Raw genomic sequence first — 15,212 nt, forward strand, 5'->3', positions numbered from 1 at the left:
GGGGGGTCTGCAATTTGGGGGGTTTCCGCCCCCTCAGACAATCCTTTACTCTTACCCGTAAAACCTAAATACAATGTTTTGTTTTGCTTTCGTTCCTGTTATATAGAGCCGTATTTATTTATTTAGAAGAATTAAAATTTCATCGGGTCGATTTATCAATTATTAAAAATTAAAATAGGAAAACGAAGAGAGAATAACGGTAGAAATGAGTCAACCGGACAAACGAGAATCGAACACTCGTTCTAACGGAAACGATTGTTTTGCCATCGTTTGCAGCACGTGTTCGGCTACGTACTGCGCACGAGCGGAAGATCGTTTTTCTAGATAAACATGGCGATACGGTAAAGAGGCGGCGTGTGTTTGGCGCCGGTCGAGATCGGGAGAGGATGGACGAACCAGACGGAGTGACGGAAACGAAGAACGTAACTTTAAATAATGTTTCGCGCGACGGAGGCTCGGAAGCGGATAATGTCGCCAGACAAAAGCGGAAAAACACTTATTTATGCGTTGTTGTTTTATTTTTCATCAATTTGATTAACTACATGGATAGATACACCGTTGCCGGTAGGTACCGTACGCTTTTACGTTTAATTCGAATAGACGGTGAAATTACTAAGGGTGATCCTCTTCGTATTGACCGACGTAAACTGCAAGTTTACCTATTTGAGTTTTAACAAATGACTCTCCGGTTAAAGTACTGTGTGTATCTGGATCTGCTGTTATCGTTATCTCGTTGTACGAGTAAAAGTTCTATCTCGCCCATGTTTTTGCTTCCTCCAATGTTATGTTGATGATAATGGAAGATTTTTACTTTCCCGGCTGTTATAGAATATAATATAGAGAACGTACGGTGATCTGTCAAATTTTAATTAAATTTTTGTATGTAAAAGTCTGGGGATGGGGAGATAGAGCGGGGTTGGACTTAATGAAAGTTTTACTCGTCGTTAACATTTATAATTTTTGGTACTTTCTGTTAACGGGACGCCGGTCGATGCGTATGGTGGCCGGTAAGATTCGAGCTCCGAACTGGGGGGTTTGCACCCTCCGGAATTGTCGACCCCTACGCCGGCAAAAAAGTCTAAGGAACCGTACCCCTAAGTGCGGCCCTTCGTGAGACGTTTGCTTGAAAGGCCGGTTTTTAACGTCCGTCGGCGTGCCCCCTTTCTCTGTGCTCTGCCTCGTCGTGTGCTTCGGTGCCCGGGTGGGGCGAGCCGTTCCTTTAAACTATACGACTTTGAGTGCTCTGCAGACGGTTAAGTGGGCTACTCGAAGCCGGCGTGATTGCCCACTTAATAGTTAAACGCCGTGGTATCGGTGGAGCGACGCGGATGATGGTGTCGTGCGTCGGATTAAAGTTACGACCGACGTCCCGTTAACGAAAAAGTATCGTAATATTTCTTTTTAAATAGCTCCTGCTGTCAAAAGTAAGTATGGCACTATGATGGACATTGTCGGGTTTAACCGATAGAATGTATAACAGAAAGATAAACAATTAAAATTAAAAATTTCTTAGAATGGAATGTTTTTAAATTACGGATAGAGTGCACGTAGAGTCGTGCACGTCGGATACGAAATACTACCGCGGGGAATTAGGTTGGTTCGAACGGCATTCTTGGGGCCGACAAAATTAAATCTGTTTCCTCGAAGTTAAGGGCCGTCCTTCTTCCGAGGGCCCTTCGGATTTCTACTCTTTCCGAGTGAAACCTTGTCAAAGTCAGTTTGCGCGTCGTTATCTAACGTGTAGGTGGCAAGCACCCATGTTGGAGATGTGTTTTCTGAGGCTGTACTCGTGTTCTTTAATTTTTGCCTACAGTGGCAACTATATATTTGTACAAATTTTGTAGCCTTTGGTCTTCAATTGCAATTCTATAAACACCTGGTAGGTATTTTTTCTGTGTCAGGGGTTTTTCATTTCTAAGGAGTAAGAAAACAGTAGGGTGGTTTCTTTTAAAAACAATTCTGTGTTTGCTATGTCGGACTATATCTTTACGGATGGAACGTTGAGTCCTGCTGTACAGTACATTCTGCTGCTTATGATTTATTGTCGGGCTGCATGTGATCGGTCAGTTGATTCTGGCAAAGGACTAGTGCTTTAATCATATGTGCTGAGTAACCATGCTTAGCTAACCATGCTTAGCTGAGCATTGATATGTGCTGAGTAACCATGCTTAGCTGAGTAATCATGCTTTAACTAAAGCTTTAAAAGCAGTGAGGTTATATAAGAATAGATTATGTGAACAGACATGGTTGTAAATCAGACTATTTAAGTTCTTATGAAAGACCTTCATTGACAGTTGTCCTTGTTGTAGTGAAATATGGATATACAAAAAAATGTATATCAACATCCTGAAACCTAAATATTCTGTTAGAAAGTAACACCTTCCTAAATATAATGGAAGCATCTTTCTATATGTCAGATTTGTAGCTGATGTTCTCATAATATGCAATTTATCAACGATATAAACTCAAATCTATATGGTCTGACAATTAAATTAGGGCAAGAAAGCAACACTTGTGCACATTTTCTGGTCATTATACTCACCCTGAAGGCAGGGGGTCGTCATCACCAACACCTACAGGAAGCCATCTTATGACCAGGGTTACCACTCCTTGGTTTTAAAACCCAGATCTGAGTTTTTCGATCTTATCTTGGTTTCTAGGTTGTTTTTTTCTAATTTTTGTAAAATATGTTTTTTTTTTTCTTTTAAAATATGACTTTACATATACAGTAGCAGTAGAGTCTTGATTATCTGACCTAAACGGGAGGGCAAAAATGTCGGATAATAGGGAAGAATTGAGAAAAAGTTTATTAAATATCAAACTACGTTATAATGTTTAGGTGCTTAATAAGTATAACATGACAAATCAACATTAAAAAAAATCAATGCATGGTAATGTTATACAGTCATTTCTGGTATGAACATTGGTTCTTTTATACCATTTGGTGGTTCCATTTTTACATAGTAAATTACATAATCTGATGACAGATGATTCTGTGTTTGCTGGTAACTCTGGCATGTGCTTCACTATCATGGACTGATTGCATTCTCAGATGATCTGATTCATAGTCACTGTCAGGAAGAAAAATGTCATTGGAGAAATTGTCATTTTTCTCCAAAATTTCTATAGATAAATTCTCATAAGCAATAGGATAATGATATAAGTCATTTTATATTTGTTGAAATAAAATGACTTAACTATTGAATCATCAAAGAACTGGTTGCGTGCTAAAGAGATCAGTAGGAAAAATCTTAGCTGTTTGCTGTATGAACTCGAACCTGAACTAAGTAGAGATGCAGTACAAGGAGTTTGCCACCAAAGGTATAAGAAACAAGAAGAGCATAAAGATTGTGTAGTGCTGTTAATGGAAAAATAAGAACAGAATAGCTGTGAAATAACATTAATTACTGTGTAAATTAGGTAATAAGTGGTTTTTTAAATTTGTATTATAGTGTCTATAATTATAACAGCATGAATGTACTATAATAAAGTATTTATAATTACATTTTAATCATGAATTTTTCTGGGTAAATAATCTGGGTTTTTAAAAACTCCATCTGAGTTTTTTCCCATCTAGACCCAAGGTTTTTCATATGTTGCAAGTGGCAACCATGCTTATAACCCACTGTTTATCCCTTGAGCTTCCTATGATCCAAGTAACTACATTGTTACATCATTACAGGAAAGAGGTGAAACTCGAGACTACTCAGTGGTATCGCTCGATAATGAAATGGGAAGAAAGGGAGGTTTAGGAGTAGGGCTGAAGGTGAAATGGAAAGAGAGATAGGATAGTGAAGGGGTAGGGTCATGAGTGCCTGCAACATTTTTATTGGCGAGAAAAAGAGTTAAACAAAATACAAAATATACAGAAAACAGGGTATACAAAACCTGTGTACAAGGTGATGGTGTGATTGTAAAACAACAATAGATGGAATAACAAATTGACAATAAAGTGGCAATTACACAATGGTTAGAAGCAGAAAGCGTACATGTATGCCATGAAGGATGAGAGATCCAAAGTAACTACAAGCTGGTAACCTTCAGGGCTCTTATTAAAGACCCCAAATGCATTGTCAAACTGTACAAGAGCTATAGTACATCAAAACATTTGGCCACCAATTTGGTATAAAACTGTGCATTATAATGTCTAAGATCAAGAGATATAGGCTGGAAACTGAGAATGTGCAGAAAAAAAAGACGCACATGCTGGATATACAAGTGTTGAATATATGTCACCTCCAGCACATATACATAAAACTTGTCGTGAAGCACTTGTGACACTCCATATTACCAACAAATCATTAACATTCTTTGCTATAAACTTGATTTTACTCAGGAATCTCCTCAGCACTCATTCAGTTATTAGTAGACAGTTACCAGAAATCAAAGCTAGTGAAAGATATTGTCTGAGAACTTTTGATTTTTGGGCACTATTCGTCAGAGGCAGGAACCTACATTTCTTTAATAGTTCTTTTAAGAACTATTGATGAGTAGAAGGAAGTTTTCTAAGATGTAATTTATTTCATCTTATAGGAGTAACAGGTCCTGTTTTAGTGCATTTGATTATCCATGACTTAAATGAAAATATTTCAAACAGAAAAAAGATGTGCCCATATGCTTTCCAATAGCAAGGCTTATGGCTAAGTTGGTTGTCAGAGAGGCAGAAAAAAGAATGCTCAGGACATTCCAGAGTAAAATCGAGTTTAAAGCAAGGAATGTTGATGATTTGTTGGTAATATGGAATATTGCAAGTGAGATTGCAGAGTTTTTCAACAAATTTTCTGAAAAAAGTTTAGGTCTTAAACTGATCAAAGATCAAGAATCAGATGGTAAAGTTAATTTCTTGGACTTGGGATAGAAAAGAAGGATGATATGATTATAACTCTGATTTATAGGAAGTACATTTACAAGCCAATTTAATGCTGCAAGACCCAAAGGACCCATTAATGTATAGGTATGCAGTATTTAGGTATTTAGTTCATTAACTGTAAGATCTGTTAATGTATCTGTAGTGATGTTGTACATGTTGACAATGCCATCAGGGGGCATTGAGCAGTTGTAAGATGGTGATGGTGGAGGGAAGCACATGCTAGAGAATAAAGATTTAACAAAATGTTCAGAACTTGTTTCATTAATTGTTACAGTATCTAATGACTGGGAGGTGCTAGACAGGGAATTAGAAACCCTGGAGAAGATAGTTCACAACATAATAGTGATAATACAAAGGTGTACACAGTTGAGAGGGCATTATGAGTGTCACATAGCATACTTGTGTTATGTTATTTGTCACTCATACCCACCTAGATGCCCTTGTACAGGTACTCCTCACTTTACGACCTATCTGCTGAATGACCACTCTCACTTACGACCAATCGAGTTTCGACCTGCAATTCGGGGAATTCCCTTTCTCAGCTTGAGTGTCGGTCAGTGGTGAATGGTGACATGTGCCCTAAGCGTACTATAATAGGCTAATAGTGTACTATAATAGTCTTTTTATGAATAAATATGAAGTTTGTTGCATAATTTGTATAATTTTACAACGATCCTATATTCCTGGCGCAAGTTCCTCGCTTATTGACCAATTTGCTTAATGACGTAGTCGTCGGAACGGAACTCGGTCGTAAAGTGAGGAGTATCTGTATTTGTTTTTGCAGCTCATCGGTTTAGCAGTGTTGATGGTTAAACTTTGTAAATTGATGCTTTTAGTCTACCCCACAGGAAAAAATCCAGCAGGGTAAAGTCCATGGTGGCCACAGAGTCATATTTTCCTATCCATTGGTGGTCAAATCACTCTGAGTCAGCACCGGATTAAGCCTCTAGCGGGCCCTAGACAAAATTTAAATTGGGGCCCCATTTAAATAAGTTGCTTCTAAACAAATCTTATATAATGTGACATTAGCGTAGCTAGCATGGGTGACACCCGGTGCGGATATCGTGGTGTCACCCCAAGTCACACCGTAGTGTCACCCTTTTTAACTATTTTATAAAACACTATTGAATTGTAATATCTTTGCACTCGAGCAACTTGAACGCTATATCGAATATGCGATGTCGCGACGTAGAAGTTTAGATTTAGAAAATAAATCATAACCATATATCAGTACTACCACGAGATGCGGCCCTAGGAATATTTCTAGATGGTGCGAGAGATCTCGTGGCGTACGGTTAGCTTTCGATTTTTTTTTTTTTTTAGATAATGGCTAGTCGAGCGTAGCTTAGTAGGAATTGTTAAAATACAGCCTTTTCTGTTTTATCGAATTTCTTAAATAATTTTTAACTCGTTTTGAAACAGAGCAATCTTCTACACTGAAGCCGGGCCCCTCCGAGTTACGGGCCCTAGACATTTGTCTACTTTGCCTATTCGATAATCTGGCCCTGCTCTGAGTAACTGACACATTTGCCCAGAAATGAGCTAAAGTGTCGTCATACTAATATCAAACATGCTGCAATTGTTCCAACAGTAAATTGTCCATGAGTTGTCCTCTGTCATTGTAGTATATTAATAACGTAAATTGAAAATACAAACTGGAAATATATGATATTAACAAGATATGATTACTGGAATAAAAAAGGTTATCAACACTTAAAATGAATATTTTCAGGCAGATTGATAGCCCTGCTTCAGATCAATCAAAACTTGTAAATGCATTCTATTTTGGAACATTTGTTCTATGACATTTGAACATTGAACAAGATTTTAAAATTTAAAATATAAGAGAAACAAATCCGAACTGAAAAAGTGTAGCTATAAATCACCTCATTAATCTTAATTTTATTTCCAGTAATAACTTAAAAATGAATAGAATGATACACACATAACTGACCTGAAGCAGGACAGTCAAGCTGTTTGAAAACTTTTGTTGTTTTTAAGATATAAGGTTAATGAGGTAATTTATATTTAAATGTAGTATGAATTTATAAAATTAATTAAATTAAATCAACTTAACAGATATTATCATGTTTCTATTTATATTGAACCACCAACCCGATGACGCCCCAATTGTTTGTGACACATCCGAGTCCTCTAACAGACATTTTTCAGTTTCCTGCCTTTGCTAATGATGAGTGTCTTGTGGTAAGTCTCCTTGTTTAACTTCAGATTTTTGACCTTTATCAGTTTGAATTGTTTTGATGCCAGTTCAGTATTAAATATGAAAAATTGTTATATATAAAAATGTTGGAGTCAATAGGAACATGATAATATTTGTTAATTTGATTTAATTTAATCAATTTTATAAATTCAAATTACATTTTAAATTTTAAATTCTTGTTCAATGTTCAAACATTATAGAACAAATGTTTCAAAATAGAGCACATTTGTAAGTTTTGATTGACCTGAAGCAGGGCTATCAATCTGCCTGAAAATATTTGTCTTAACCTGTTAATATATTTGTTGGAATAAAAAAGATTGTCTTGTTGTTAACAGTAGTCTATTAAGCTAGAGTTCTCGAGTCAGGATCCTGTCAATGAATACTTGCCTAAGGACCCAAATGCTACATCAGCGATTTAGTGTAAAATGCATCTGGTGTCATGTATTTCATATGCATTGTGGAGCACACTGTGTCCAGTGGTGCACATTATGTCAATTACACACACTATTTCAAGCAAAAATACTTTGTCAGTCCATAAAAAGCTATTGCACCAATGTGCTTGCTATATGTTGGGTGGGCGAGCAAGAGTTCAGTGGGAGCCGAAATGTAGGTTTTACAAAATGCATGGGAGCCGCAGTTCTGTACTGTCGTGGCGGATAGTATGGTAAGGCGCGTGATTTTATTATATAATATAAATATAATATAAAACAAATATTGAATTTTTTTAATAAACATATTTTCACAAAATTATAAAATAAAATTGTAAAAATAATAATAAAAAACAGAAATTAATACTTTCGGCAAGAGCCGCACGTAACTCAAAAAGAGCCGCACTTGCCGCTGCCTGCTATATGTTATCTCCCGAATTTTATGCCAGTTGCAGAGAACAGTTGAATCGGTACATGATATAGCAAAGTAAAATTTAGTGTATTTATGTCTGTTTTAGTCCACTTTGTCTCAGTGCTTCTCATATACTGTACTTATATATGGATATCTGTGGAATTATGACAATATTCTGTTATCGTGAAGACAAGGATCATCTGGACTAACCCCTGACCATGCTATCTGTTTGCATCAAGCAGTGTATTACATTTAAAAAATGATACATGTAGAACATGTAGAAAATGATACATGTCTTAGTGCTTGTGGAATCTACATGCTGCTTTAATGCATTTCTTGTTTCTCCATAAAAAATAATTATTTCATAGTAGTGTTTGTGAGTATGAGGCATTTGCCACATGAATTAGCAGACTACATTATGTGGCTCTTTAATAGGGAAATCAAAAATATATGCTACACAGGATTTGTTAGGATCAAATTTTAAATTTGCATCTTGTTCTTACATTGGAAAATTTAAATATTGTTGTGATTTTACATATGTCCCTTTTGAAAAATTAATGAATTAAAATATATTATTATATATATACTTAAAGGTGTTCAGAGGACAGAAATTTTCTATGATGTTTAATAACAAAGGTCAAAACCAGAATCTCGCATATTATACAAATAAATGATAAAATATTTTATCTCTGATACAGAAACAAACTTACATAATGTTTCATTTATGGACAAGTATATATTATTTATGATTATTACCAATCTGTAATTTCATTTTAAGAAATTGAAATTACTCAAAGTATACAATTAAACATTGTAAATGTCTCTTAATATAATATACAATTCTCAAAATTTATAATTATTATTAATCCTTAATAATCCTTAAAAGTGAATTGATTGATTAGATAAATTTATTTATTTAATAATGATTATTTTTATCAACAGCAAATATTCAGTAGTATATTAGTCTGAAATACAATACATTTTAAAACAGTAATTAAATAAAATTTTCTTATTATATTTTGCAACAAACTTTTCATAAATATAGTAATTATTTTTAACTTTATAATCAATGATTAAACAAATTTGAATTATGGCTTTTTGATAAATCCTACATTCTGTGAAATACATATTTAACAGACTATTGTGGCTGTATGCCATTTTTGTATAAGTATATTAATTTAAGTTTAGTTTTAGTCTTCATTGTTCTATTTTCTTCTAGAACTTTCCCCTTGGGTGGTGATGACCAATTTTTGGAACAAAAGAAAGGAAAGAGACATGAAGGTTGTACTCCTGGTTGTGAATGGCAATGACCAGAGGATCAAAAATAGTCTGAGGAACCAAATTGGATTCTATCATAGTTAGAAGAGAGACAGAAGCCTCGACAAGGCACCAGAATTAATTCAGCAAAGAGGATAACGAGAGACATTTCTAAAAGAATTCGATGTGGCATCCCACCCAAGTCATGGATTACAGCAAAGCTTGGGCACCCTGGTTTTTACTAATCCCTATCTTTATAATTTCTCAGCTCTATGTATTATCTTCTTTCTTCTCTAGTTTGTAAGTTAGTATATAAGCATTAGTTATAGTTTTTCGGATATTATCTATACAGGTACATATATGTTACAAATGGTATATCCTTTGTAATTTCCTGCTGTTAATCATTAATATAAATAGTGTCATAATTGTTGACTGGTGAGTTGGAATCCACAAAGAACCTGTTCAAAATAAGTGAAATAAAAATGTTGTTACTAAGTATTTTTTTGTATGTTTCCTTTGTCAGTCTACATACATTTTGTGTGAACATCACACTGAAAATAAGTGGAACATGACTTTTTGGGAAACTTTATGGGGTAGGATGAAGTTTGTGGGGTGATTTGTGCCCAATATTTTTATTGTTAGCTTTAGTCATTATTTTTGCTGATGTAAGAAATGCAGTTTTCATAAGATGGTTAAGTGTGTTACATGTGTAGATGAGTCAGAGATGTGAATTAGTTATCTTTGGTAGGAGATGTGGTAGTTAGGAATGAGTGACAATGATCGTAGATCAGGGGTGGAAAACCTATGGCACATGTGCCCAAAGTAGCACATTGGAAAAATCATCTGGCACATAACGTATCATATAATTTCAATTTATTACCTCAATCATTCTTTTTTCAATCGGCTTAATTACATTTACTGTAATTAACACATATTCATTTTATTTATTTAAACATAGTTATTTGAAGTATAGAATTTTGGCATGCATAAACATTTTTAAACATAAGTACATATACTATATGACACGTGGACTCAAAAAGGTTTGCCGTTCCTGTTGTAGATCATCGATCTAACAGCTACTAAGTTAATTCGTTTGTATATCTCCTGATGATGTACTTGGTTGTCTCAAATAGCTAGAGAATAATTTATAAATAAAGATGAACTTAAGAAAAGCAATTTGTTTTTTTGTTAAAAATAAATATATGTCTTCATGAAACTATATCTTCTATATATCTGATAGTGATAAGTTTTATCTGTATTTGTTTTATTAGTTCTGATATTAACTGTAATATCTCTCTTATTGTTTGTATATTATTATATCAAGAAATTTGAGTAATAACTGTAATACCTGTACTTAATTGATTTATTTATTTTATTTTAATTTCAGGTGTTCTCCTCAAAGTCAAGATATTTTATAATTTAAATGATTCTGATGCTGGGTTATTACAAACATCATTTGTCATTAGTTACATGATCATGGCACCATTATTTGGCTATCTTGGTGATAGATATAATAGAAAAATTATTATAATATGTGGAATTTTGTTTTGGAGTGTTACTACATTGGCTGGATCATTTGTTCCTGCAGAGGTAAATAATTTTGTTTCATTTATAAGAGATTATATATATAGGGTGCACTATAGACTCTAGTATACCTTTTAAACACAGCCGTTTATTGCTAATATTCGAAAGTTTTCGGTTATTTTTAATAAATGCATATTAGCAATAAACGGCTGTGTTTAAAAGGTATACTAGAGTCTATGGTGCAAATCTACGCAGTCTTTGAAGAGTATATATATAGGGTGATTGAAATAACACACATATATATTTCAATTATATTATAATGAAGCAGAAGTTTTTCACTTTCAAATTTATTTTAAGAAGAACTACTAAAGCTTTAAAAGACTTACATAAAAAATATAATTTTTTTCGAGTCTCTTCTTATCATCCTTTTCACAGTCCAACTCAGAAGTAACAGCAATATGGCTTGAAGATATAACCAAATCTTCATTAAAACGACAATTATAGATTATTAAAAAATTTACACAAAGTTAAAAATGATTAAAACACTGTGAAAATAAACAAATGTATTCATAGTTGTAAGCTTCTTATCTCTAAAACATTAATTTAATAATTACAGTAGAGAGTCGTTAATCCGAACCCCGGTAATCCGAATCGCTGGTTATCCAAATGATTTTCAGTCGGACTGTGTCGTGCTGAATCGAACATTTTTGATACTAGATTTACTTCTAAAGTATAATTTTCATGTTTTTATATTCTTCAATATATTTATTTTGTTTGTACAAAATAAAGAAATAATTTTTAACGATACAATAGCCTCGATGATTATTATAAAAATTTTCGTTAGACTTAAAATCGAGGAAAATTCAGCACGAAGCAACACGCAACGGAGAAAAATTCAATACAAAGCGACACACAACAGAGAAAAACTTGAACATCAGACAGGTTAATATATTTTTTGTACATAATTGGTTATCCGAACAAATCACTAATCCAAACAACCCCTGTCCCCAATTGATTCGGATTAACAACTCTCTACTGTATCTCAATAGCCAGTTAGTAGAGATATGAGGCTTATCAAACTACAATGGAGTCAAGTAATTGAGATCACATTGCAGTTTGATAAGCTTCATATCTCTAACAACTGGCTATTAAGATAATTATTAAATAAATGTATTTATGTTAAGACAATTCATACTGTGAGTTGTGACTATAGTGAGGCATACTGCATCAATGCCTTAGTAGATTGCATGATGTTTGTATAGTAGACAGTGATGTTATAGTAGAGAAAAATGATGCATTAAAACAAGTTTGATTTCTTTCCTTTTATTGTTGTTCATACATATAAATTTATAAATGTCCATTTTTATCTATATTAGTGTTTTTTCTAAAAACAATGGAAATACTAACTGGTGTTATCAGTAATTGCTGGCAATTATCGGAGCATTTAGAAATTGTAACCCAAATAACCAACCACGTTTAAAAATCACAGTTATGATGTCAGTGGTTGTTCTACAATACTTACCGAAGTAACCACAGTGACAAATTGGTTACATTGGTTCTATTGAATTACAAGATGATGGACACATTGTATCATGTGACATATGTGGTCGTGATTTAAAAAATTTAAAGAAAATAAAGAACAACATTTTGTTTCATGACAGAAAGCGATCAAGATTCGAAAGCCATGTTCTCCCCAATTTCAGATGACGCAAGACAGCAAGGAAAATGGCCAGCAAATGCTACAAAATTATTGATTTAACGGTATAAACTAAATGAAGATAAATTTTTTTTCTATACTTGTCAAAAAATTCTAAAAGTTCATTTTTATCTTGATGATCTTGTCGAATCTTCATCATTATATGATTCTGAATTGATATTCGAGAGCAATGGCAGAATTAATATCATCTCCTCTCGACTTTCTGCCATGTTGAACACCACAAAATAACCAGTGTTTAAAAATGCACTAATTGCCCGGAATAACTGGCTATGACCGATGATGTCAGTCAACATGACTGTGTTACCAGTTAGAATATCCAAACGTGTTCCAAGTATATGCAACTCTATTATCCGGTAGAAACTATTTCTCCAGTTTGCTCTATGCTTTCTTGGCTGTTTTGTTTCCACTTCAGTATATATTTAGCCTAAAGAGATAACTGCACTGTAAACAGTAATAATTTACTTTATTCAAAATCAAACATTTTCAGTCTATTTGATAGGCCATTTTCAAATATAGAATATGCCAAACAAACTGTTGCATTATTTATCAGGCTGAAACAAGGCTAATTTAATGCTTAGAAATAAAGAAATTTGTAAAACTTTATTTTCACTTATGACACCAAATATACTATTTGTAAGAAATTGTACTGTCTTTTGGCATTAAATTTATTTGTTTGGTGAATTAAATAGAAGTACTTTTGACATTTCAAACTGTCTTTCTAAGGTGAAAAAAGAATATATAAAATTTAAATATTGATTTTAAATCTTTTTATGTTATGTTTTTAACCTAAACAAAATGTAAATTCACGTGTTAGTTTTGCACATGTGTGATAAAGATTTTGATTTAAATTTAAAACAAATACAGAAAGTGTTATTAATGTATAAAATGTGAATAAAGAATAAATAAAATATGAAAATGGATAGGTTAAGTAAAATGAAGTATAAATGTGGTTAAAACAAAAATAAATTTAGATAAAAATTAGAGTTTTAAGTTTTTATAAAATGTTATCCATAGCAAAGATTGGTTGGGGATCCAGGTAGGTAACTAGCAATGCATCTGTATGGTAAGCAGGAGTTGTGAGCTTGATCCTGCTTCAGGCCAATTGCTTCTTCAATAATAATCTAAATTTAAATTATTAAAATAAAAATTAAATTTATTTCTAATTATTAAATTTATCATTAGATGGAGGTCTAACTGCAAACCTATAGCCAAATTATTTCATTTCTAATCTTTAAATTAACCTAGTTACATCCCACTAAATAATCCAAAAGTTCATTTGGCATATATACTAGAATTGGGTTGATGTTTGTGTTGTTGTTCTATATTCAAAGTATCTATCAGATTCTCTCTAAAATTTAATAATTTAGAATATTTTAGAAGAAAAGATTTGCCCAGAGCAGGATTATAACTCAAAACTTTTGTTTACCATGTAAATATATTACCAGTTATTTTACACAGACTTCCAATAAATCTTTGTAAAACAATTAACCTTTCAACAGTGGAACAGTCAGATGTGGCGCTACCACTTAGTTGTGGAAAAGAAATGTGAGAAATTTTTAAAGTATTTTTTCATGCGTTTTTTTCTCATTACCGTTTCGGAAAAAGATTTTGTAAACAGTTATGTCTAGTAAAGAAAAGTCTTTTTTTATTGTTACATAATTCATTTTTATGTGAATTTTTTTTTCGTGGTAGTTTTTGGCTAGTTTTTGGTTATACCCCAAAAGAATTTAGCGAATATATACGTCCCTCACCACTGCCACACGATCACCCTTGACGTATATATTCGTCGCTCACTGCTGAGTGGCTAAGGGTTAATGTTACCTATGGTAGCAAACATGGCGGCTCGTCTCTGAAACAGTGGGGATGCACATTCTAACCTAACCTAACCTATTCTAATAAATTACTCCTATTCTAATCATTTGGTTGGCAATAATTATGGTAATTTATTAGAATAGGTTAGGTTAGGTTAGAATGTGCATCCCCACTGTTTCAGAGACGAGCCGCCATGTTTGCTACCATAGGTAACATTAACCCAATTAAGATATAATCATACAAATTACTTGTCTTGCTTACTAGGGAAGATATTATGCCCTTGTCTCACTATGACTTTGTCAACTTAAGCTTTCATCCCATCATGGTATACTGTATATATATGTATAAGCAATTAAGTTTGACTATTGTATTGATCAAATCATTTAATAATGCCAAATTATTTTAGACTGTAACTTGAGAAAAATTTTCTAAATTAAAATCCAAAAAAATTTGGTGTTAAATGATTTGATTAATATGAAAGTTTAGGCTTGGTTATTTATTTATGTGAAATATTAATTGTAATTGTGAATTTACATTTTGCTTTAATAAATATAATTGTAAATAATCTTGTTTAATTGAACTCATTATATTCAATAAGTTGACTTAATCTATCAGTAGAATATATTGTACTAGTAGCCCAGGATGCCCCCTAGTGGGCGTTCTAGCAGCAGCGGCATCATTCTGTGGTATAAATAATAAAATTCATATAAATAATAAATCCTATTACAAATAAAAATAATAATATGTACTGTTAATAAATAAAATATACTATTAATTTAAATAATAGCTGAAAATCATCACTATGGATGCCCCTAGTACATGTTCTAGACATTTCGTGACAGATTAAAGATGACAGATATACAAACAGTAGGATCAATGGCTTATATAAGTAGATACATTAGTGCATCAAAATCTCATTTATTTAATACTTTACTAAACATTTTACTATCACAGGTTTTGATTAACTAAGC

General features: G+C 33.0%; 1 protein-coding gene across 3 annotated transcripts in view; it reads left to right on the forward strand.

The window, feature by feature from the left end:
* Window positions 1-316: 316 nt before the first annotated feature.
* The window catches only part of spin (Protein spinster), a 67,500-nt gene continuing 52,604 nt past the window's right edge, over window positions 317-15,212 (forward strand). For all 3 annotated transcript variants that reach the window (XR_010881907.1, XM_067279164.1, XM_067279165.1), the window contains exons 1-2: window positions 317-564; window positions 10,576-10,778. Coding sequence is in view for 2 of the 3 variants with exons in the window: in XM_067279164.1 (XP_067135265.1) it covers window positions 387-564; window positions 10,576-10,778 (381 nt within the window). In the remaining variant the exon portion in view is untranslated. The remainder of the gene's footprint in view (window positions 565-10,575; window positions 10,779-15,212) is intronic.

Source organism: Centruroides vittatus, unplaced genomic scaffold (assembly GCF_030686945.1).
Source record: "Centruroides vittatus isolate TY-2023 unplaced genomic scaffold, ASM3068694v2 contig_854, whole genome shotgun sequence".
Lineage (NCBI taxonomy): Eukaryota > Metazoa > Arthropoda > Arachnida > Scorpiones > Buthidae > Centruroides > Centruroides vittatus.